Here is a 22,585-nt window from a genome sequence, read left to right on the forward strand (position 1 = left end):
TGAGGTGAGTCTTTTGGCAATCCTCGACCATGTTGACTGTTGCAGCACCATGATTTGGCATTGGATTGGTTTGAACATTTGGTGTTGAGTCTAAAAGTTATTTTCTTGTCATTAATCAGCCTCTGGACTGCATTCTTAAAGCCATGACAATTTTCAATATTATGACCTCGGCCCCCCTGATGAAAGGCACAAGTATGGTCAAGTCTATACCGTGTTGGCACTTTTTCTGGTACTGGAGAAGGTGCTCTGGTTTGGACCAAATTCTTTCTGAGTAACCCTGGAAGTAACTCTGCATAGGTGACGGAGATCGGGTTAATTTGCAATCTTTGTCAAGGTTGTTGTTGTTGTTGGTAGGGTTTTGGGGGATTTTGTTGATATGGTTGTTGTTGATATGGACGTTGCTTGTATGGTTTTTGGGGATATTGTTGAGGGTATTGTTGTTGAGGATATTGTGGGAATTGAGGCTGTCTATTTGGTGGTTGAATAGTATTGGCAGCAGGTGTGATGGCAGCAACGTGTTGATAGGTTGGATAAGTTTGTTGAGGCCTCCCATGGGCCACCATACTGACCTCTTGTTCTTTCTTCCTTGGGAAGTGGTTCCCAAATTTCTTGGTCCCACTAGCAGATGCTTCATCTTTTACTAAACGTCCTTCTCGGACTCCCTCTTCTAATTGTACACCCATACCAACCATCTCAGCAAAGTTCTTAGGCGTGCTTCTGACCATCTTCTTGTCGTAGAATTGATTGAGAGTTTTTAAAAAGAGCTTGGTCATCTCCTATTCTTCTATACGCGGGCTGACTTGGGCAGCGGTATCCCTCCATCGCTGGGCATACTCTTTGAATGTTTCCTTGTTCTCTTGGGTCATAGCCTGAAGATCACTTTGGTCTGGAACCATATCGACATTATAACTGTATTGCTCCACAAAGGCCTCACACAGATCACGGAAAGTTTGGATCTTTGTTTTGTCTAGATTCGTGTACCATTTCGAGGCAAGGTTAACCAAACTCTCTTAAAAGTAATAGACAAGGAGCTGATCGTCCTCGGCATATGTGGACATCATCCTTACATACATTGTAAGATGTTCCTTAAAGCAGGAGTTCCCTTTATACTTCTCAAAATCTTGGACTTTGAACTTACGGGGTATCTGGACATTCGGCACCAAACAGAGATCGTAAGCAGTCTTTCCAAATTTTTCTATCCCACAAAGAGTTCTCATTTATCGTTGCATTTCATCATATTTTTCCTGCAAGTCATTCATTCTATCATAGGCCTCCATATTCCCTGAATGGAAGATGGGTTCTTCATTTTGCGGAATGGTATGCATCACAGGTGCCGAGTAGGTTGATAGGATAAACCGCAAGTGCACGGTCTATCGAAGTAGTAAAAAAAGATAGTATCGTCCAACAGGGAGTTGTTGAATTCAATTAACTTTTAGAGAGTGATTAGAGGAGAGTTCATTTGAAAAGGTTTGCTTTTTAATGAAAGAAAATAATAATAAAAAGAGCCTTGGGATTATTGGTTCATCATAATGACGAATCCTTCACAAACAAACCCTTAAACTTATAACCTTACGTTAGTCCTAATTTCTAAAGACAAGTTTCTCTTTAGCCTATCACGTCTCCTTTCGGTCTCAGTGAGTGTGTTACTCCAACAACCACGCCTATTCTCATGGGTGATTGCCTTCGGAATCTTCGAAGCTCGAAACTTTATATGTCTCAAGGTTTGCTAGACGATTCTCATGTTTCGCAATCCTTGTCTAAATTCACTTGTTCGAATATCAAAGCTCCACTTTCGTTTTATGAATTGATATTTGGAATAATGAATTTACAATTATCAAACCCTCAACTTTCGCTTCCACAGTTTGATAATGGTTAATTCATGTTAAAACGGTGAATTTAGATTAGAAATTAGGGTTACATAAAATTAAGGTTTATGCCTTGGTTTGATTCGGATTACGTCATTAGACTTATCCAACAATCCCAAGACAAAGAGTTACAGGAAACAGTTAGAGGAGAGAGAAAGGTAAAGGTAACAGAGAGAGATAAAGGAGAAAGAGAAATGAGAGAAAGATGAGTTTATTATTATTGAATGAACTCTGAGAATTACATATATTTATAGAAGCCGATAGTGTACAATATAATAAGTGGCAGGTGTCACAATCTAAAGTGACAGGTGTCACAATCTAATGTGACAGGTGTCACAATCTAATAGGCTAAACTAATATGCTTAAACTATTCTCTTAACATTCCCCCCTCAAACTGAGGGTGTTGTCAAACATTCTGAGTTTGTTTCTGAGATGAGTAAATCTAGATGTGGATAAAGGCTTTGTCAGAATGTCTGCCCATTGATCTTGAGCAGGGACATGAGAGACAATAAGAGTTTTGCTCAGAACTCTTTCTCTGACAAAGAATATGTCTAATTCCATGTGCTTTGTCCTGGAATGAAGAACAGGGTTGTGAGCAAGAGAGACAGCACTCAAATTATCACAATAAAATTGAGAAGTCTTGCTTGGGATCTGAAGCTCTTGAAGAAGAGACTGTATCCAAAGAATCTCTGCAGATGCTTGAGCTAAACTTCTGTACTCTGCCTCGGTGCTGGATCTGGAAACAAGAGTTTGCTTCTTTGCCCACCATGAAACAAGATTAGGTCCCAAGTAAATGCAAGCACCTGAAGTGCTTCTTCTATCATCTGGATCAGATGCCCAATTTGCATCACAAAATCCAGTGATAGGTATAGGTTCTATAGGAACAACAGCAGTGATAACTAAGCCATGATTGATGGTTCCCTTTAGATAACGTAGGATCCTCTTTACTGCCTTCCAATGCCCCTCTAAAGGATCTGATAGGAACTGACACACCTTATTAACACTATAGGAAATTTCTGGCCTGGTTATAGTGGCATACTGAAGTGCTCCAACAATAGACCTGAAGTGTGTAGCATCCTGCACTTGACTGGAACCATATTTGGATAGCTTTGTGCTGGAAGCCATTAGGGAAGCCATGCTATTTGCATTTTCCATATTTGCCTTTGCCAGCAGATCTTTGATGTATTTAGTTTGAGAGAGATGAAGAGAGCCATTGGGAGAGTGGTGGACTTCTATCCCAAGAAAGTAATCAAGTGTTCCTAAGTCTTTGAGTGAGAATTCTGCTTTAAGTTGAGACACCAGATTCTGAATCACACCTTTAGAATTTCCAGTGATGATGATGTCATCAACGTAGACTAACAAGTAGATGCAGTGATTTTTGGTGTGAAGTGTGAACAATGAAGGACCACATCTGCTAGCTTTAAACCCAAACTTAAGAACAACAGCTTTCAACCTTTAAAACCAAGCTCTGGGAGCTTGCTTAAGGCCATATAAAGCTTTGTGCAGCTTGCAGACAAGAGTTTTATCAGAGGACTCAAACCCTGGTGGCTGGCTCATGTATACTTCTTCAGTAAGAAACCCATTGAGGAAGGCATTATTAATGTCCAATTGTTGTATCACCCACTGCTTGGTAATAGCAAGAGTGAGGACAGTTCTGACAATAACTGGTTTTACAACAGGTGAGAAAGTCTCTGTGTAATCAAAACCATGCTGCTGGTGAAACCCCTTGGCAACAAGGTGTGCTTTGTACTTGTTGATGCTCCCATCAGGGTTCTCCTTGACCCTGAAAACCCATTTACAGCCCATGGCTTGCCTGTTAGAGGGTAATGGGACCAGAGACCAAGAATTGTTGTGTAACAATGCATTGTACTCAGTTTTCATAGCAAGATGCCAATCAGGATTCAATAAAGCTTGTTTATGACTGGTGGGTTCAAGATGAGTAAGGAGAAGTGTAGGTTGTTTTCTAGGTTGAACAACTCCAAGTTTCCCTCTAGTGGCCATGGAATGAGTGTTAGAGGATGAATTCTGTGAGGTTTAGGTGGAGGAATGATGGGTGTGGGAGATTCAGATGTAGTGGAAGGTGATGGCGAAGGGGACAGTATGGTAATAGGTGTAGGATTAAAAATATGAGTAGGGCTGTAAGAAGGAATAGAAGGAGTGGGAGATGCAGGTGTCAAAATAGGAGACTGCTGGGCAGAAGCAGGAGAGGGTGATGTCTGACCAGCAGAAGGTATAGGTGAATGAAAACTGGGAGAGGAATTTATGGTGGAAGGAGAGGTAGTAGAGTCTGTAGGAGATGATGATGATGATGTAGTGAAAGTTGGGAGATATGTGGGAAGAAAGGCTGATAAAGTGGGCTCATCAGGGGCAATAGTATAGTTGGAAGATGAAGAAAACAGTTCAGGGTAAGGGAACCTGACCTCATTGAACACCACATCCTTTGAAATAAAAATTCTTCCTGAAGTGTCAAGACACTTGTAACCCTTATGGGAAGGAGAGTATCCCATAAAAATGCACTCTTTTGAGTGAAAATCAACCTTTTGATTGTTATAAGGTCTCAAGAAGGGGAAGCAGGCACAGCCAAAGCATTTAAGGAATTTATAATCAGGAAATTGAAACCTCAAGAGAAAAAATGGTGACTGATTGTTTAGAGTGGGAGAAGGTAGTCTGTTAATGAGATAAGTAGCAGTCAAGAAGGCATGGTCCCAAAATTTGAGAGGCATTTTGGCATGTGCTAAGAGGGTTAAACCTGTTTCAACAATGTGCCTATGTTTTCTCTCTACAGACCCATTTTGATGATGAGTATAAGGGCAAGTGAATCTGTGTATAATACCTAACTCAATGAGATATTTGGTGAAGGGGCGAAACTCTCCTCCCCCATCAGTTTGAACAGCCTTTATCTTGAATTTAAATTGTAACTCTACCATAGATTTGAAGTTTTGAAAAGTAGTGAGGGTATGAGACTTCAATTTTAAGGGGTATATCCAAGTGTATCTAGAATATGCATCAACACATGTGAGAAAGTAAGTATACCCACTGAATGACTCAACAGGGGAAGGACCCCAAAGATCACAAAATATGAGCTCGAGGGGTGTTGTGAAGGATGCAGTGGAAGCAAAGGAAGGGAGTCTATGCACTTTACCAAGACAACAAGCAGAACAAAAGTCTGACACATTTTTATTAGGTAAATTGACATTACAAAGTTTGGTTACAGAATTGACAACCTCATGATGAGGATGACCAAGTCTGCAGTGCCAAATACTATATAGAGATGGAGAAGAGTGAGCAATAGTATTTACATTGTTACACTGAAAAGGTAAATTGAAATTGGGAACATATGAACTATTATGATCAGTGCTATTAAGCTTATTACATGAATAATTGCCTATTTATAAGCTAGAACTTGACTCTAAAGAGGGACTAGCTTTAGCAGCTTTATTGCAGAGAACATGGACACTTGAGTTGGTAGTGGTAGGCTTGGACAAAGATGCTTGATCAAACTGGTACAAGCCATCCTTTCCAAGAGAGCCTTGCAAGAGAATTTTAGAAGAAACATGAGATTTTACAAAACACATATCAGGATGAAACTCAAAGAAAACTTTGTTATCTTTAGCAAACTGACTCACACTAATAAGGTTTTTAGTTATTGAAGGCTCAAGAAGAAGATTTTTAAGCTTAAGAGTGGTGTGTGGTTCAAAGGGAGAGGTAAAGTGCATAGAGCCAATAGAAGTGATAGGAAGACCTTGTCCATTTCCCACATGAATTTGATCTGTTCCAGAGAATGATGCTGAATCCATTATATTTGAGGCAGCAGGAGTGACATGATTGGTTGCTCCAGAGTCTGGATACCACACATTAGGGAAAGTGGTGTTGGTATCAATACCAGTTAGGTAAGCTTGAGGAACCTGTGGCCTCTGATTTCCAGATGGATATTGAGCTCCGTAAGGATTATTAACCATAGGAGCACGCTGCATTCCTTGCATCCACACATTGGGAGGTGGCCCAAAAATACCATTAGAGGTACCATAGAAACCAGGAGCACCATATCCTTCATAAGTAGATGGAACAGAAAGACGATGGTAACAAATAGAAGCATCATGTCCAGTTTTGTGACATATCTGACACTGAATATAGGCACGAGGTCCACCACCACGGCCACCACGACCTCTAAAACGTCCACCACGGGGTCCTCTGCCTCTGAAATAGCCACTTCTACCTCCAGAGTTACCATAATGATCATTACCACAAGGAGCAGTATACTGAGCATTACCATAAGGATTACCATTAGAATTCCCATCAGAAAAGTGTTGCTCAGTAGGTGAAGGCTGAGTTTGGCTTCCAGCACCGAGATTTTGAGTGAGATTTACTTAAGCAGAGTCAGCAATAAGCGCTTTCTTGAACTTTTCAGAGGAAGAAGAAGGAGAAGGAGAAGGAGAAGGAGAAGGAGAAGGAGAAGAAGAAGAAGAAGAAGAAGAAGAAGAAGAAGAAGCAAGAGAGAAGAGAGAAGAGATAAGGGAAGAGAGGAAGAGGAAAGCTCACAATTTATCATTGAGGTCCATAAGGAGGACCTTGGAGATGAACTTGTTGCATCATCCTCCGGAGCATTTCATTGTTTTCTTCAGTTATGCGGTTGCCCCTTTGGACATCATTTCTTAGCCCTGATAATTCAACACCTTGCCTTTGTTGCTCGGTGCTTATCCTCTCAACCTCAGTTTGCATCCATACCCATCTTTCATTGCTATTTAGCTCACCAGCTTCTTGGTCATGGTGCCCTCCTTCATGCTGCAAGTTAGCACCTTCTTCCGCATCATGGTACAAGTGACCACCTTCACCCTCATCTAGATTTTGCTCTTCATGTACCTGGTCATCATCAACATACAACAAATTTGCTTCCACCTCTGTGTTAGTCCGAGATGGGTTAGGAAGTAGTAACAAAATAGGCACATTGAGTTTGAGGATGAGGTTTCCTAGCAACCTATAAACATCATCCCTAATGCCTAGCACATTCAAACTATGAGAATCAGGATATCGAGAAGGATGCAAGGGTTTAGAGATTAGAACTTTATACCTATCCCTTTGCTTGTTGTCCTTGAACTTGATTCCATGATTCTTTTCTTGTGCTTGCCTCTTTGGTGGAGGTCCTCCTGAAGATCTTGCTGGTCCTTTTTCACTTCTCCTTGAAGCCATTGACTTTGACCTTGGGTTGACTTTGTGTGGTTTTGATGAAGGTTAGGGTTTGGAAAGAGTTTTGGTGGAAAAGGTTGGTTTAGGTTTGGGGTTGATGTTTGAGTAATGTTTATTAGTTTAGTTGTGGAGATTGGTTAAGAATTTGTGGTTTTTAGGTTAGGTTAAAAGGAATATCAATTTGGTGAATTATGGATTTGGGTGGATGAAAGTTGTTTTTGATTGGTGGGTTTTGTTTAGAATGATGTTTGGAATTGATTTGGGGAAGAAATTGATTGATTTCGTGAAGATTTGATAGCGATATGAAGGTTTGAAGGTGTTGTTTGTTATAGGGGTTGTAGAGAGAAGTTTGAAGGATGAGAGATGTTTGTGTTTGAGAATGAGGGTTGAAGAAGAAAAAATTTGTGGTTATATGGTGTTAGGTATCGGGCACGGCCGTGCCAACTGGAGGCACGGGCCGTGCCAGCCTTCTTGTTTTTCACATTAGTTTGGCTTGGCAAGTATGGCACGGCCGTGCCAGCTGGGAGCACGGGCCGTGCCAAGGTTCTGTACCTAGGGGGCTTCAAAATTTTCAACATCCTCGAATCTTACTTGGACAATTACCTACAAAACAACTTAAAACAACGAAAAACAAACAAAACGAAAGCAATTAAATATGTGGGTTGCCTCCCACGAAGCGCTCTTTTAGAGTCATTAGCTTGACGGTTAGAAAGTGTCCTTAAAATGGATCAAAGAGATCATATTGCGTAGATGACACTATGACGCATTCTTTCACATCATGATCTTTAAGCATGCAATTAGAGTAAAGAGCGGGACCTTTCATAACATTTTCCAACTCAAATCCTACCATTTTATCACTCACTTGAAAGACAATCCTACCATTTTTAACATCAACAAGAAATCCCGCAGTGGCAAGGAAAGGTCTACCTAGGATTATAGGGACGTCATCGTCCTCTTCGATGTCAACTACCACAAAATCAGCCGGGATGTATATCCTTTCTATCTGAACAGGTATGTCTTCAACAAAACCGACTAAATTTATAGTAGAACGATCAGCTAACTTCATGACCAACACGGTCGGTTTCAACTCTCCTATCCACATCCTCTTCAAGAGGGACAAAGGGAACAAACTAACACTAGCTCCTAAGTCGCACAAGGCTTTGTCAACGGTCTCACTCCCAATCATACAAGGTATGGCAAAACTACCTGGATCTCTAAGCTTAAGGGGTGTCTTTTGAATAATTGCACTACTTTCCCTAGCCAAAGCTATTGTCTCATGATGCTCTATAGTCTTTTTCTTTGAAAAAAATTTCTTTAAAAACTTAGCATATAAAGGCATCCGAGACAAAGCTTCCGCAAAGGGAATTTTAATGCAAATTTTCTTAAGTATGTTAACAAATTTATTAAGTTTACCCTCCAAGTTGAGATTAGCAAGTTTTAAAGGGGAAGGAGCTTTGGTCTCATCAAGCGGTTTCTCATTTTCTATCACCGTTTTATCACCTAAAACCTTGACACTTTCTTTCTCAATCTTTTTAACCTTAGCAATAGTTTCTCCTAACATACTACCCCCAAAAGAAATAGCATTAACATGGGCTTTGGGATTGACTTCGGTTTGACCAGGAAAGACCCCCGGTGTTTGAGAAAGGGTGGCCACTTGTTGGGCCACTTGGGAGATTTGGGTTTCAAGCATTTTAGAATGAGTAGCAATAGAATCAACTTTGGTATTGAGTTTCGAAAGAGAATCAGTCAAAAATCCGGTTTGGTTTTTTGAGTTCTTGAAGCTGTTTAGATTGATTTGCAATAGTATTCTCTATTAAAATTTCCAAATTTGATTTCTGAGTGACTCTCTGATTGATTGCATAGCCAGATGGTGCTACTTGTCCGTAGGGATTTTGAGGGTTTTTATAAAAAATTTGGTTTTGCCTCATCCCTTAGTTGTATTGAGCATAGTTCATTTGCTCAACACCATTAATAGCACTACCTAGTTGGCAATCAACACCAATATGACCAGATATACCACATATTTCACAAGAAGGAGATGCAGAAGCAGAAGTGGTGGCACTAACATTTAGTTTTTCAAATTTTTTTAGTTAGTGCATCAATCTTAGCAGCAAGATGATCAAACTTAGAGACTCCGTACATACCTGCCTCCTTTTTGGAGGGTGAAGAATTGGTGATGGCTCTCTCATCGGTCCATTTGTAGTGATTTTGAGCCATGTCTTCAATCAAGGCATATGCTTCTATGTAATTCTTGTTCATTAGAGCTCCACCTGCAACTGCATCAACAGACGTCTTAGTGGTATAGGACAAGCCATTATAAAAAGTGTGGACTATGAGCCACTTCTCTAGACCATGGTGGGGACAAAGTCTAAGCATTTCCTTGAAACGCTCCCACACATCATAAAGAGACTCCCCATCTTTTTGATTAAACCGTGTGATTTGGTCTTTTAGTTTAGCAGTTTTAGGGGGGGAAAGAATCAGGCAAGGAATGCTTGCCTCATTTGATCCCATGAAGTAATGGAACCTACTTCAAGGGAATGGAACCAAGTGCTAGCTCTATCCCTTAAGGAAAAGGGAAAAAGATGAAGTCTTAGGGCTTCTTGGTTCTCTTTTATGGTTCCGCTAATTCTTAGAAAAATAGAGATGTGAAGATTGGGATCCGCGGCGGGGGATCCCAAAAACTGATTTTGCTGCACCAAGTTAAGTAGGGCAGGCTTGATTTCAAAGTTGTCACCCTCAACCGTCGGGTACACAATAATAACCGCAAGTGCACGGTCTATCGAACTAGTAATAAACAGAGAGTATCGTCCAACAGGGAGTTGTTCAATTCAATTAACTTTTAGAGAATGATTAGAGGAGAGTTCAGTTGAAAAGGTTTGATTTTTAATGAAAGAAAATAATAATAATAATAATAATAATAATAATAATAATAATAATAATAATAATAATAATAATAATAATAATAATAATAATAATAATAATAATAATAATAATAAGAGCCTTGGGATTATTGGTTCATCATAATGACGAATCCTTCACAAACAAACCCTTAAACTTATAACCTTACGTTAGTCCTAATTTCTAAAGACAAGTTTCTCTTTAGCCTATCACATCTCCTTTCGGTCTCAGTGAGTGTGTTCCTCCAACAACCACACCTATTCTCATGGGTGATTGCCTTTGGAATCCTTGAAGCTCGAAACTTTATATGTCTCAACGTTTGCTCAATGGCGGAGCCAGACCAAATTTTTTGGGGTGGCCGCTATCAAAAAGTAACTCTATTAACAATGTCATCCGGGTTAACTCTATGTCATCCGGGTTAACTCTATTAAGCTTAAAACGGTGATGCTCATTTCTTTCAATGCCATCGGCCTTTCGACTTTTCATCTTAACTTTTCCAGTTGAAACACTTTCAAAATCAAATAAAAGAAAAGGTAAAAATCAAATTACAATACATGGTTTCAATGTTACATTAATTCTAATAACATTCAAATTTCATAACAAAAGCCAGTTTCAATTTCATTGAAATAACATACGTGATTTCAAAATGGACCAATTTATATTTCACTTGATTTTCATAAACAGAAGACGACGATAGCTGAACTCAACAGATAAGCCAGGTTCGATAGATCTTTTCTGATGGAAAATGCCATGAATGTTGCTACTTATCATGACAGGTTGCTAGAGCATGCTTATAGTTATAGAAAAACAAGCACAAGCAAAAATAGAGGAAGCAGCAAGATTAGCACATCTAGGAATTGCATGTTTGTAATTTTTAAATAACATTGAGGGTATAATAGTAATTTCCCAGAAATAATGGGTAGGGCATGGCCATCCCCAGTTTCCAAGTGGCTCCGCCACTGGGTTTGCTAGACTATTCTCATGTTTCGCAATCCTTGTCTAAATTCACTTGTTCGAATATCAAAGCTCCACTTTCGTTTTATGAATTGATATTTGGAATAATGAATTAACAATTATCAAACCCTCCACTTTCGCTTCCACAGTCTGATAATGGTTAATTCATGTTAAAACGGTGAATTTAGATTAGAAATTAGGGTTACATAAAATTAAGGTTTAAGGCTTGGTTTGATTCGGATTATGTCATTAGACTTATCCAACAATCCCAAGACAAAGAAGTCTACTCAGTCATGCTCATCGTACACATAGAGGAGAAGAGAGAAAGCATAAAGTAAATAATAAGAAAGTAAAGAAATAAAAGAAGAACTTTATTGAGAAAGACAATTGTCACTTATTGAATTCCAAAAAATAAAGACGATTTGTTTGTGATGGCTAGCTACTCTATTTATAGGATACATTCGACTTAAAATCTAAGCAATTACATCAGTAGAATGTTCCACAAGCAACTGCAGGCATTTTGGTCAAAACTAGAATAGAGTAGCTTAAATCCTAAGCGAAAGCAACAAAAGGCTGTCCTGGGAGGTGGCACGGCCGTGCCAACCTTAGCATGGGTCGTGCGAAGCTTCTTACTTGGGGGAGACATATTTTTGTCTCTGAATCTTCGTATTTTTGCTCCGAATCAGCTCCAGACCCCTTTCTTTTGCTCCAAGACTCAATCCATCAAATATTTATTCCTGAAATATAATAATATGCAATTGAAGTAAAATAGTTCAAAAAGGAAATAATATTAAAATAAAATAAACTTAAATCTAATTAAAACGAAACCAATTATTATATTAAAACTAGCTAATTATTGACTCATCATAGGTCATAGCGACTGGAGGAGCTCTTACAAAAGGTGGAGGAACATGAGCTGCATACTGATGAGTATGCATCTGAGCTTCACAAGCAACGGGATGGAGTATTTCACCGGCAGTAAGAGGCGGGAACCAGGGCACGGAGTGCTGAGGAGCAGAGTGCTTTGGAGTGTCGGCACAGAAAGTCCATTCAGGGCCAGTAGAAACAGTTTCGGCTTGAGTCCTGATAGTAGGAGTAGGTGGTGTTTGAGCCTGCGTGGCCGCCATTATCCTCATTGCTTCAGTCATTTCGTCCATCTTAGTTTGCATGGCTGTCATTGTCTTCATCGCTTCAGCCATTTCGCCCATCTTAGTTTGCATGGTGGCTACTTCTTCACGGAGCACTTGATTTTCTTGTTTGAGATATTCCATCTTCCTCTTTAAGACTGACCGAGTGTAGTCAGTACGAGTAGACTCATGGAGAATACGTCTGGCCACTTTTGTAGCGAGCTGACCTTTTATGGAAAAGAAAAATTTGTGTGAGACTTTGGATTCGAGACTATGAAATGCAAAATGATGCATGATGTTATGCAAAAAAATGGACACATTATTTTATTTATCGAAGGACTTATAAAATGAATTTTGTAAACATCATGATTGAAACTTTTATTGAATAATTAAAGTACTACGAGATGTTTCCCTTTCTAACAACAAAGCCAAGGGATAGGCTCTAAAGTACATGACAGAAAGGTAGAAAGTAAGATAATCCTTGAAATGTGAATGCGGACCGTCAAACAAATCCATGGAATCCATGCGTTGCTTCTTAGTGGTATGCTTTTTAAGCAGCCTGTCCTTCTCCTGGAGTAGATCATCTCTCTCAATCATTTGTTGTCCTAATTTGAGAATCTCACTGTTCTGTTTTCTTATTTCTTCATCTCTATCTTCTACCATGAGCGTAGCCTCATCATATTTCCTTTTCCAAATGGCAACTGCTCGGTCTTTATCAGCCAATTGTTCCTGGTGCTCTCCCATAGTCTTAGAGAGTAAGGGTAAAGATGATGGTGGAGTTGTTGCGGATACGAGCCTCGGTACAGTGTAAGGCATCTGATTCTGGATAGCTTTACTGATGACCCACTAAATATAAGATCCAAATCAATCACAAGAGTTGTTCACAAAATTTTAGAAGTTTTTAGCAAAATTGTTAACAAAATTAACAAAAGTATTGAGTTACCAAAGAACAAATTATTTTCATGTATTTTTTTTTATCAAGATTAACATGTAAAACACATCAAAATTTATCAAAAATAACAAGAAAATATTGAACAAAATTTTCAGGGATTTTTATCAAAGTTTTTAGGCGAACAGTGGTGTAACTAACAGTTAACAGTGTACAAATAGCAAAATAACAAGCAAAAGCGAAAACAGCATGCAGATTGGCCCAAGCCCAACGTTGCAGTTGGATCTGGACTATCCAAAAGCCTCAGAGGCGTTGGATTGATCCAGATCCAACACTGACCTAGATCTAACGGTGAAAACGTTTGGTTCAGAGGTGAACCAGACTGGTTCGAACGAACCGGTCCGGTTCACGCCCTTATAAAAGCACCAAAGGCCGGTTCAAAAACATTTTCTCTCTTCGTTTCTCTCTCTAAGTTTACACTTAGAGAGAGAAGCTCTCCCCTCTCTCCTCTTCTCCGTTCATCTTCCCTGCCGGTTTCTGGAATGAAACGGACGGAAAAGATGAAGATTCATCGGTATCTTCATCAAATCCGCTGTGAATTCCAGATTCCGGCGAGTTTCACACTCGAATCAAACCCTAAACCACTTCTTTTTTAATTTTAAATACGAATCACGCATCAAAAAGCACATGCAAGGCTTGAATCTACGTAGATCGGAGTTTTAACTTTTCGGTTTTGAAAATCTTTTTATGTTTTCAAAGTTTTTCGCAAGAAAACCTTTTAATCTTCCTCGATCTACATAGATTCACCGATTAAAGACGCTCACGCACCTTCGTTGAGTCTTTGAAATGAAAAACGAGAAGGTTTTGTGAAGTTACCTGAGTTTAATCGGAGATTTGAACTAAGAACTCTTCGTAGAACTTCACAGTTGCTTCAGATTCTTCTGGTAAGTGTTTTGAAGCTTCTGGAGACTGAAAATAAATCGGTGAACCTTTTCTTCTTCTTCGTCGGTTCAAAACCTTGCTTCGATCCTTCTTCTTCTCTCTCAAACTCCTCTTCGTGATCGTGGCGAATTCGTCACTGTCAGTGATGAATTCACACTTGAATTGCGAAGAAACCAGTTCAATGATGATGATTCATGCTTGAATCTCTGAGAACTGTGATGAATTCATTTGATTTTGCTTCAATTTCATGTTCTGGAAATTTAGGGTTTGGATTTGGGGATGAATGTTCTGGATTGTGATGAAACGATGGAATTGGTGTTGAATTTGTTGATTTGTGTTTGTTTTGGTGAATCTGGAAAACGGTTAGGGTTTCTGGTTCACGTGTTCTTGATGAAGTTCATGTGAACTTGAGGTTTTGATCCGTTTTTCTGGAAAATGGAAATGGGAATGTGTTTGTGATGATTTGGCTCGTAATGAGTGGGTGTGTTGGCACTGTGCATTGATGATATGGCCTTTTATAGGCTGACACTTGGACCTGTACGCCAATGAGATAATGCCACCTGTGCTTGGAGCTCTAACAAACTCGGCCTTGCTGAATTTTGGGGCTTGGGACCTTTCTGCAATTTGACAAACTTAAAGGACCAAACTGCAATTTTGAAAAAACGACTAAAAAATGCAATTTTAACAACTAGGAGGACTAATCTGCAATTAATTAAAAGGACAAAACAGCAAAATAAGAAAAGGACTGAACTGCAATTTGAAGGACTAAAAGGACTTAAAATGAAAAAAGACTAAAAAGGAAAAAAATAAAATGGAAGAAAGGACTAAATAATAATAAAATTTGGTTTAAAAATGGTAAATTGAAAATAACGTAAAGTGAAACAATTAAAAGCAACAAAAAGGACTAAAATGAACCAATTACCAAATGAGGTACTTTAAAGTAACATCTCTGTCAAAATTTTATGTGAAATGACCAAAATGCCCCTAGGGACTAAATTGGCTCAAAATGACTTAAATGCAATTTTTGAAATAAATTTTATCATAGAATTAAAGCAAGGATTTATGCAGACAAGTTGAAAAGACTCAGAGACATTTACAAGGACTAAAATGAGTTTGAATGCAGGAAATGACTAAAATGCCCTTTCTAATGATTTTTGTAAATAAGGTTCAAATAAAATGCAGAGAAATATGCAATTGATCAGAGACAAATTCAAATGACTTGAGATGCAATAAAATCCTTTGTGTGGTTTCAAATGCAAGAGAACATAGACAAAATCACAATTGAAAAGATTTTCAAAGCAAAATTGGCAGATAAAGCAGGGCAAAATATCAGTGTAAAACAATAGCAAATTGGCAATCTTTTAAAGGTCCAAGACCATATCAGAGATGAAAAATATTTTGAGCAAGTATTTTTAGGTCCAAAATTAGGGTATGACAGCTGCCCCTATTTAAGTTTCTTTGTCCGGAGGGTCAAGAGACGAAGTCTTTGATTTGACGGGATGAAGATACTTAAATATTAACATTTGCACTGTTTTTGGACATAAAAATACGGCATTTAATATGCACAATGCACAAATTTGTGCACATGAAACAAGTTAGAGACAGTTTTTTTAAACCATTAGATGAAAGAAGAACATTGATCCTTATTATAGTCTACCCACACTATATCTCTCTCACTTTGTCTTCAACCTCTCCATATGCAATTCACCCATCATAAGACTACCATCCATTTTCTATCTTCATCATGTTCTTAAAAAAACCAGAAAACTAAAATTAAACCACAATCAATGAACATTTTAAGATCTATTTTGCTCAACAGTAAGATCCACAAAATAAACAATAAACACGAAAGAAAGAAAAAAAAAAGAGAAAGGTTATATAATTGGAATCACAGTACAATTGGGCCTGGATATCACCAGGATCTTCTTCTATCCAAGTCCTACCACTACCCTATGAACCAATTTGGCCAAACTATTTGCAGCCCCATTACACTCACTTCTCGTATGAACAAATTAACACTGGTGAAATTAACGAGAAGCTTTTCTATTTGCTCAATACATCTTCACCATATCCTACGAGATCTACGGTAATGTTTCAGCTACTTTGTTTTGAGTTCTGGAGACCGTCGCCGGAGAACCACCGTCCACCACCGTTGCTATAGACTCCAGTCATCTTCTCCGTTTCATTTTATGGACAACTTATCCTGTTTTTTTGATGATTTTTGTTACCAAGTTCTAATGGAAAAGAAGAATCGTACACCTCCATGTAAAAAAATTAAAAATGTTTACACTTCACTGATGTAGTGATACAAGGACAGCGCTTGATCTATTTTTTTAATTCAGGTCAAATAAATATTATAGCATTACCGATGAGTGTTGGGTTTGGTGGTGGTGGTGAAAAGAGGGAAGACAAAGTGTGAGTGATATAGTGTGGACATACTATGATAAAATCAATGTTTCTCTTTTATCCAATGGTTTAAAAAAAACTTTCTCTAACTTGTGCATCTTACACAAATTTGTGTAGTGTGTAGGCTAAATGCCACCTAAAAATACGCTCTCACATTTGCAAAAACATGAATGCCATGCAACATTTTGATTATGAATGCAAGACAAACAACTGGAGTCTACAGAGCATGTCATATCACTGGGGATCTAGGTAGACATTAACAGGGTAGACAAACTAGGGGGCAAAAGGTTGGTACAAGCTGTTCTTTGGAGCGAACTAGCCACTTGACCAAGTTATACAACCAAAAGGTGGGTACAAGCTGTTCTTCGGATCGAACTTGCTACTTGACTGGGGATAGAAGCACAAGACAGGTACAAGCTGCTCTTTGGATCGAACTTGTCACTTGACCGGAAACATAGACATATAGGCAGATACAAGCTGTTCTTTGGATCGAACTTGCTACTTGATCAATAACACAACATGCAGGCAGGTGCAAACTGTTCTTTGGATCAAACTTGCTGTTTGACCGATAACAAAACATAAGCCGGGTGCAAACTGTTCTTTGGATCAAACTTGTCGTTTGACCGGAAACACAGGCATATAAGCAGGTACAAGCTGTTCTTTGGATCGAACTAGCCACTTGACCAATAACAAAACATATAGCAAAATACATGGGAAGCTTGGTTTAGCAAGATACAAATTGAGAGTAGATCGACATTGTCTTGACTTGAAGATAGACATGACCATTACAGAGATTTTGACATAGACATCAAATTTGCAGGTAGAAACATGGCCAAATAACGTTGGCTCACAGAAATTTCACAGGAGTTTTCACATAGACATAAACAGAGACTTTAACAGAGACATTAACAGAGACATTGAATTGAAAATTGAGATTGAAAGAGACATAGGCATTGAATTGAATTGAAAGTTGAGATAGAAAATGCAACATGTACGTTTGGTATAACAATTTTACAGATGCATGAGCACATAGAATGCATGATTTTGCATGTATGAATGCTTGGAAATGCATGATTGGTTTACAATTTGGCAGAGAAGTTTCACAGAGACAGACAAAACATTGGAAGATTGGCCACGTAGTGACTCGTGCTATAACATATACACATGGAAATCCTCCCTGGAGAGACCGTCGTTGAGACGTATCGAAACTATAGCTGAGGGCAATATATCACATCACATATACAAAACTTGCAGGAGAGGGAATCTTGGGAGGTTCTTTGATACAGGTTGCCATTGCTAGGCGTGTCAGTGCTGGGTAAACATTGGATGTTCGCATCTGTGGTCAATGCTTTTCATATCATTTTTCATTCTTTCATTTTTCATTTTTGATTTTTCAGTCCCATTTTTGCCTGAACCGCCCTTTCGGGTTTTCGATTCACCGGGAATAAATTCTTTTCATTGCCCCATTTTTGCCTGAATTGCCTTCACAGGTTGTCAATCAGCGGGGTGCTCATTTTTGCCTAAGCCGCCCTTTCGGGTTTTCAACTTAGCGAGCTTTTCATTTTCATTTTTCATTTTCATTCTGTTTTTTCATTCTTGCCATTGACCACAGCTCATCCTGGGGAACAACCTGCTTGTAACATGTATTGAAATGGACATTGACACACATTTATTCATGCATGTTCTACTGGAATGTACCCTATTGCTCAGGTTTGCTTTCAAAATAGACAGAAAAGGGTTTTTCAATTTTCAAAGATGTTTGTTTCAGACATTGACATTATCAAATAGAAAGAAAATATTTTGTATACAGTATTGAAAATAGGAAGAACATAGAATTTCAAACAAAAGCACAGGCTCAAATTGATGTAGAAGAGTGAAAGTCAGCCAAAGGCAAAACTCCACGGATTTACAAAGCTTGGAAAATGGTAATTTTATTGGTTGGTGGTACATTGAACACGATGACCGCTACATTTCATAGAAATTTTGAATTCACAAGTACAGAAACATATGATGAAGACGATCACTGACAGTTGCAGATACCCCAAGGGGTGATGGTGATTTGCCAGATATAGTTACTTGTCTTTCATTATCAATCTCATTTTTGCATGAACCGCCCTTTCGGGTTTTCGGCTCATCGAAACGCTCATTTTTGCCTGAGTTGCGTACAATCTCAACGAGCTTTTTCATATTCATTTTTTTGTCCCTAACTTTTGCCTGGATCGCCCTTTCGGGTTTTCGATCCACCGGGAAGCGCATTTTTGCCTAGGCCGCCCTTTCGGGTTTTCGACCTACAACGCTGTTCTTTTCATATTTTTAGACAAATTATTTCTTGACTATATCGGCATTTACAGGATTCAGAAGTTCAACACCATCCATGTGTGTAAGGATCAAAGCACCACCAGAGAAAGCCTTCTTGACAACATAAGGACCTTCATAGTTAGGTGTCCACTTGCCCCTTGGGTCAGGTTGCTGACTTATCTTTCTTTTTAATACAAGTTCACCTTCCTTGAACTCACGAGGTCGGACCTTCTTGTCAAAAGCATTCTTCATTCGTACTTGATACAACTGTCCATGAGCCATAGCATTCATGCGTTTCTCTTCAATCAAATTCAACTGATCATACCGACTCTGACACCATTCAGCCTCAGTTAATTTTGCCTCCATGATCACACGAAGAGAAGGAATCTCCACTTCCAGAGGGAGAACTGCTTCCATACCATATACTAGAGAGAAAGGCGTTTCCCCGGTTGAACTACGTACCATGGTACGGTAACCATGTAGGGCAAATGGCAGCATCTCATACCATTTTTAGAACAATCTTTTTGATGTTCTTGTTAGCGGCCTCAACTGCACCATTCATCTGAGGTCTATAAGGAGAAGAGTTGTGATGTTCAATCTTGAATTCTTCACATAAAGCTTGCATCATGTTGTTGTTCAGATTGGAACCATTGTCAGTGATGATCTTGTTGGGAACACCATATCGACAGATGATGTTATCCTTGATAAATTTCACTACCACTTGCTTTGTCACGTTAGCATATGAAGCAGCTTCAACCCACTTGGTGAAATAGTCAATTGCCACTAAAATGAAACGATGTCCATTAGAAGCATATGGCTCGATTCTTCCGATCATATCAATGCCCCACATAGAGAAAGGCCATGGGGAGGAGATAACATTGAGGGCATGTGGAGGCACATGAATCTTGTCAGCAAAGATTTGACACTTGTGGCATCTCTTGTCATCCAGTAATAGCCGGCTCTTAACAGTTTTCTTGACATAGTGTGACCTGTAGCATGGGTTTCGAAGGTACCATCATGTACATCATGCATCAATTTCTCAGCTTCTTGCTCATCAACACATCTCAACAAGACCATGTCATAGTTCCTCTTGTATAGGATTTCTCCGTCCAGAAGGAATTGGCTAGCCAATCTCCTCGGGTCTTTTTCTCCCTGTTGGAAGCACCAGGTGGATATTCATGATTCTACAAGAATTGTTTGATGTCATAATACCAAGGCTTTCCATCCTTCACATCTTCATCAGCCTGACCATGCACTTTTTCAATAGTGAACACATGAGTGGGTCTATCAAGACGCTGTACTTTGATTATGGGCACGTCATTCCAGTGGTTCACACAAAACATGGAAGATAAAGTAGCAAGAGCATCAGCCATCTGGTTTTCATCCCGAGGGATATGGTGCAACTCAACCTTTGTAAAGTATGTCAACAGACGTCTTGCATAGTCACAGTAAGGAATCAGCTTCTCATGATGAGTTTCCCATTCGCCTTTTATCTGATTAATGACAAGCGCGGAATCACCGTAGATGTCAAGACGTTTGATCCTCAGGTCAATTGCTTCTTCAATTCCCAAGATACATGCTTCATATTCAGCCCTGTTGTTCGTGCATTCTAAAGTTATTCGTGCAGTAAATGGAATGTGGTGCCCCTGCGGAGTTACGATGACTGCCCCAATTCCTTTACCATAACCATTGACAGCACCATCAAAGACTAATCCCCACTTGCTATTGGGATCTGGCCCTTCATTGATCAGCGGTTCTTCACAATCTTTTGCTTTCAGATACATAATCTCTTCATCAGGGAATTCAAACTTAATCGGCTGGTAATCATCAAGAAGTTGACAAGCAAGATGCTCAGCAAGGATACTTCCTTTGATTGCTTTTTGAGTTTTATACACAATGTCATATTCAGACAACAACATTTGCCAACGTGCAATCTTTCCAGTAACAGCAGGCTTTTCAAAGATGTACTTGATTGGATCCATTCGGGATATCAACCAAGTTGTATGATTCACCATATAATGACGCAGGCGTTTGGCAGCCCAAGCTAAAGCACAACAAGTCTTTTCGAGCATTGTATACCGAGTCTCACAGTCGGTGAATTTCTTGCTCAAATAGTAGATAGCACGTTCTTTCTTTCCAGTCTCGTCTTGTTGACCAAGAACACAACTCATGGATCCATCTAACACTGACAGATACATAATCAAAGGCCTTCCTTCCACTGGCGGGACAAGGATAGGTGGTTCCAACAGGTATTCTTTAATGCTATCAAAAGCTTCCTGGCATTCATCATTCCATACAACAGGCTGATTCTTTCTGAGCAATTTGAAAATTGGTCCACAGGTAGCAGTCATGTGAGATATAAATCTTGAAATGTAATTCAGGCGTCCGAGGAAACCTCTGACTTGCTTTTTAGTTTGAGGGGCCGACATCTCTCTGATAGCTCGGACCTTGTCAAGATCAACTTCAATGCCTCTTTGGCTGACAATGAAGCCTAGCAACTTTCCAGATCTTACACCGAATGTACATTTATTGGGATTCAACTGTTACTTGTACTTCCTCAATCTTTCAAACATCTTTTTCAAATACACAACATGCTGTTCTTCATCACTTGATTTCACAATCATGTCATCAACATATACTTCGATCTCTTTGTGAATCATATCATGAAACAGAGTAGTCATACCCCTTTGATAGGTAGCACCAGCATTTATCAAGCCGAAAGGCATTACCTTATAACAGAATGTTCCCTATGGAGTGATGAAAGACGTATTTTCCCTATCTTCAGGCGACATCCGTATCTGATTATAGCCCGAAAAACCATCCATAAAGGAGAACACTTTGGATTGAGCAGTACTGTCAACGAGTACATCAATATGAGGCAATGGGAAGTTATCTTTTGGTCTGACTTTATTCAAATCTCTGTAGTCAACACACATCCGAACTTTCCCATCTTTCTTCGGCACTGGTACAATGTTGGCGATCCACTCAGGATATTCAGCTGTCATGAGGAAACCCGCATCAATTTTATTTTGTACCTCAGCCTAAATCTTAAGAGCCATGTCTGGACGAGACCTTCTCAATTTCTGCTTAACAGGAGGGCATTCAGGTCTTGTCGGTATCCGATGCTCCACAATCTCGGGATCTAGACCCGGCATGTCTTCATAGGACCATGCAAAAACATCTGGATAATCGTGGAGAAGCTGAGTAATCTTCTTTTTCACTTCTGGCTCAAGTGCAGCACCGATTTTGATCTCTCGCTTATTCTCTTCAGTACCCAGGTTGACAAGCTCAATCTCTTCCTGGTGAGGCTGAATGGCTCTTCTTTCTTGCTCAAGCAGTCGAGTGATCTTATACGGTATCTCTTCATCATCATCCTAATCTTCGGCTTCATATACAGGGAATTCAAAATTTGGAGGAACCATAGGGTCACTGTGTTCAACGGGTTTATTATGGTTCAATCTGCATAATATGATTAGGGTGATTTTTAGAAAAAAGGTTTTTTCATGCAGATTTTTGAAATTAATAAGAAAATACAGACGTTTTGGTTTTTTCTGGCATTACCATTATTTCCAAGAAAAAAAACACTAAAAAGTAAAAATCGAAGAGTCGCCGAAAAGACGACAACTTTTATTGATAACGGCAATGCCGAAACAAACATGCCCTTACAAAGACATCACTTTCACCTTGGGCAGAGCTAAATGATTGTTATTTTGAAAACAAAGAAAATCATGAGCAACAAGACACATTACATGGAGGTATGCATGACTAAAGGAATATCAACGGCCTCCCAATTTGTCACGGTGCCTCCTGCTACGACAAACACAGGCACATAACTATTCTCAGCAGCATCTTCGGCAATAGCGTTGATAAACCCAGCACTGTAGAAAATCCCTGTTGAAACACCTGAGGTCGGGGAGAAACCCAGGCCCTCTTTGCGCTTATTCTCCAGAATATGTATCACCTTGCCCCAGCCAGCATCTTGCCCTTCTTGAACAGCTTCCTGGGCGTCTTTCAATGAAGCC

The 22,585-nt window shown here is 39.3% G+C and overlaps 1 protein-coding gene, 1 non-coding gene and 1 pseudogene across 2 annotated transcripts; 1 reads left to right on the plus strand and 2 right to left on the minus strand.

The window, feature by feature from the left end:
* Nucleotides 1-7,601: 7,601 nt before the first annotated feature.
* LOC146915864 (uncharacterized) lies at nucleotides 7,602-9,308 on the minus strand. The gene is made up of 3 exons (XM_085721468.1): nucleotides 9,194-9,308; nucleotides 7,912-8,765; nucleotides 7,602-7,652 (listed from the first exon to the last, which is right to left on the minus strand). The coding sequence occupies exons 1-3, from the start codon at nucleotides 9,306-9,308 to the stop codon at nucleotides 7,602-7,604; spliced, it is 1,020 nt and encodes a 339-aa protein (XP_085577594.1).
* An 88-nt stretch (nucleotides 9,309-9,396) lies between these two features.
* LOC146915865 (small nucleolar RNA R71) lies at nucleotides 9,397-9,503 on the plus strand. The gene has a single exon (XR_015017091.1). It is a non-coding gene; the product is annotated as a small nucleolar RNA R71 (small nucleolar RNA).
* A 2,243-nt stretch (nucleotides 9,504-11,746) lies between these two features.
* LOC146915866 (uncharacterized) lies at nucleotides 11,747-21,954 on the minus strand (annotated as a pseudogene).
* Nucleotides 21,955-22,585: the final 631 nt, after the last annotated feature.

Source organism: Medicago sativa, chromosome 6, assembly GCF_051527215.1.
Source record: "Medicago sativa cultivar Bolivia chromosome 6, Bolivia_mono, whole genome shotgun sequence".
Lineage (NCBI taxonomy): Eukaryota > Viridiplantae > Streptophyta > Magnoliopsida > Fabales > Fabaceae > Medicago > Medicago sativa.

Excerpts from the sequence above, each read along its gene's own strand:
- LOC146915864 (XM_085721468.1), bottom strand. The coding sequence starts at position 9,308 with ATGAACAAGAATTACATAGAAGCATATGCCTTGATTGAAGACATGGCT. Across the intron at positions 8,766-9,193 it reads ACCCTCCAAAAAGGAGGCAG|TTGATTCTATTGCTACTCAT; the intron begins GTATGTACGGAG and ends TCAATACCAAAG. Across the intron at positions 7,653-7,911 it reads ATGGTAGGATTGTCTTTCAA|GTAATTGTCCAAGTAAGATT; the intron begins GTGAGTGATAAA and ends GTTGTTTTGTAG.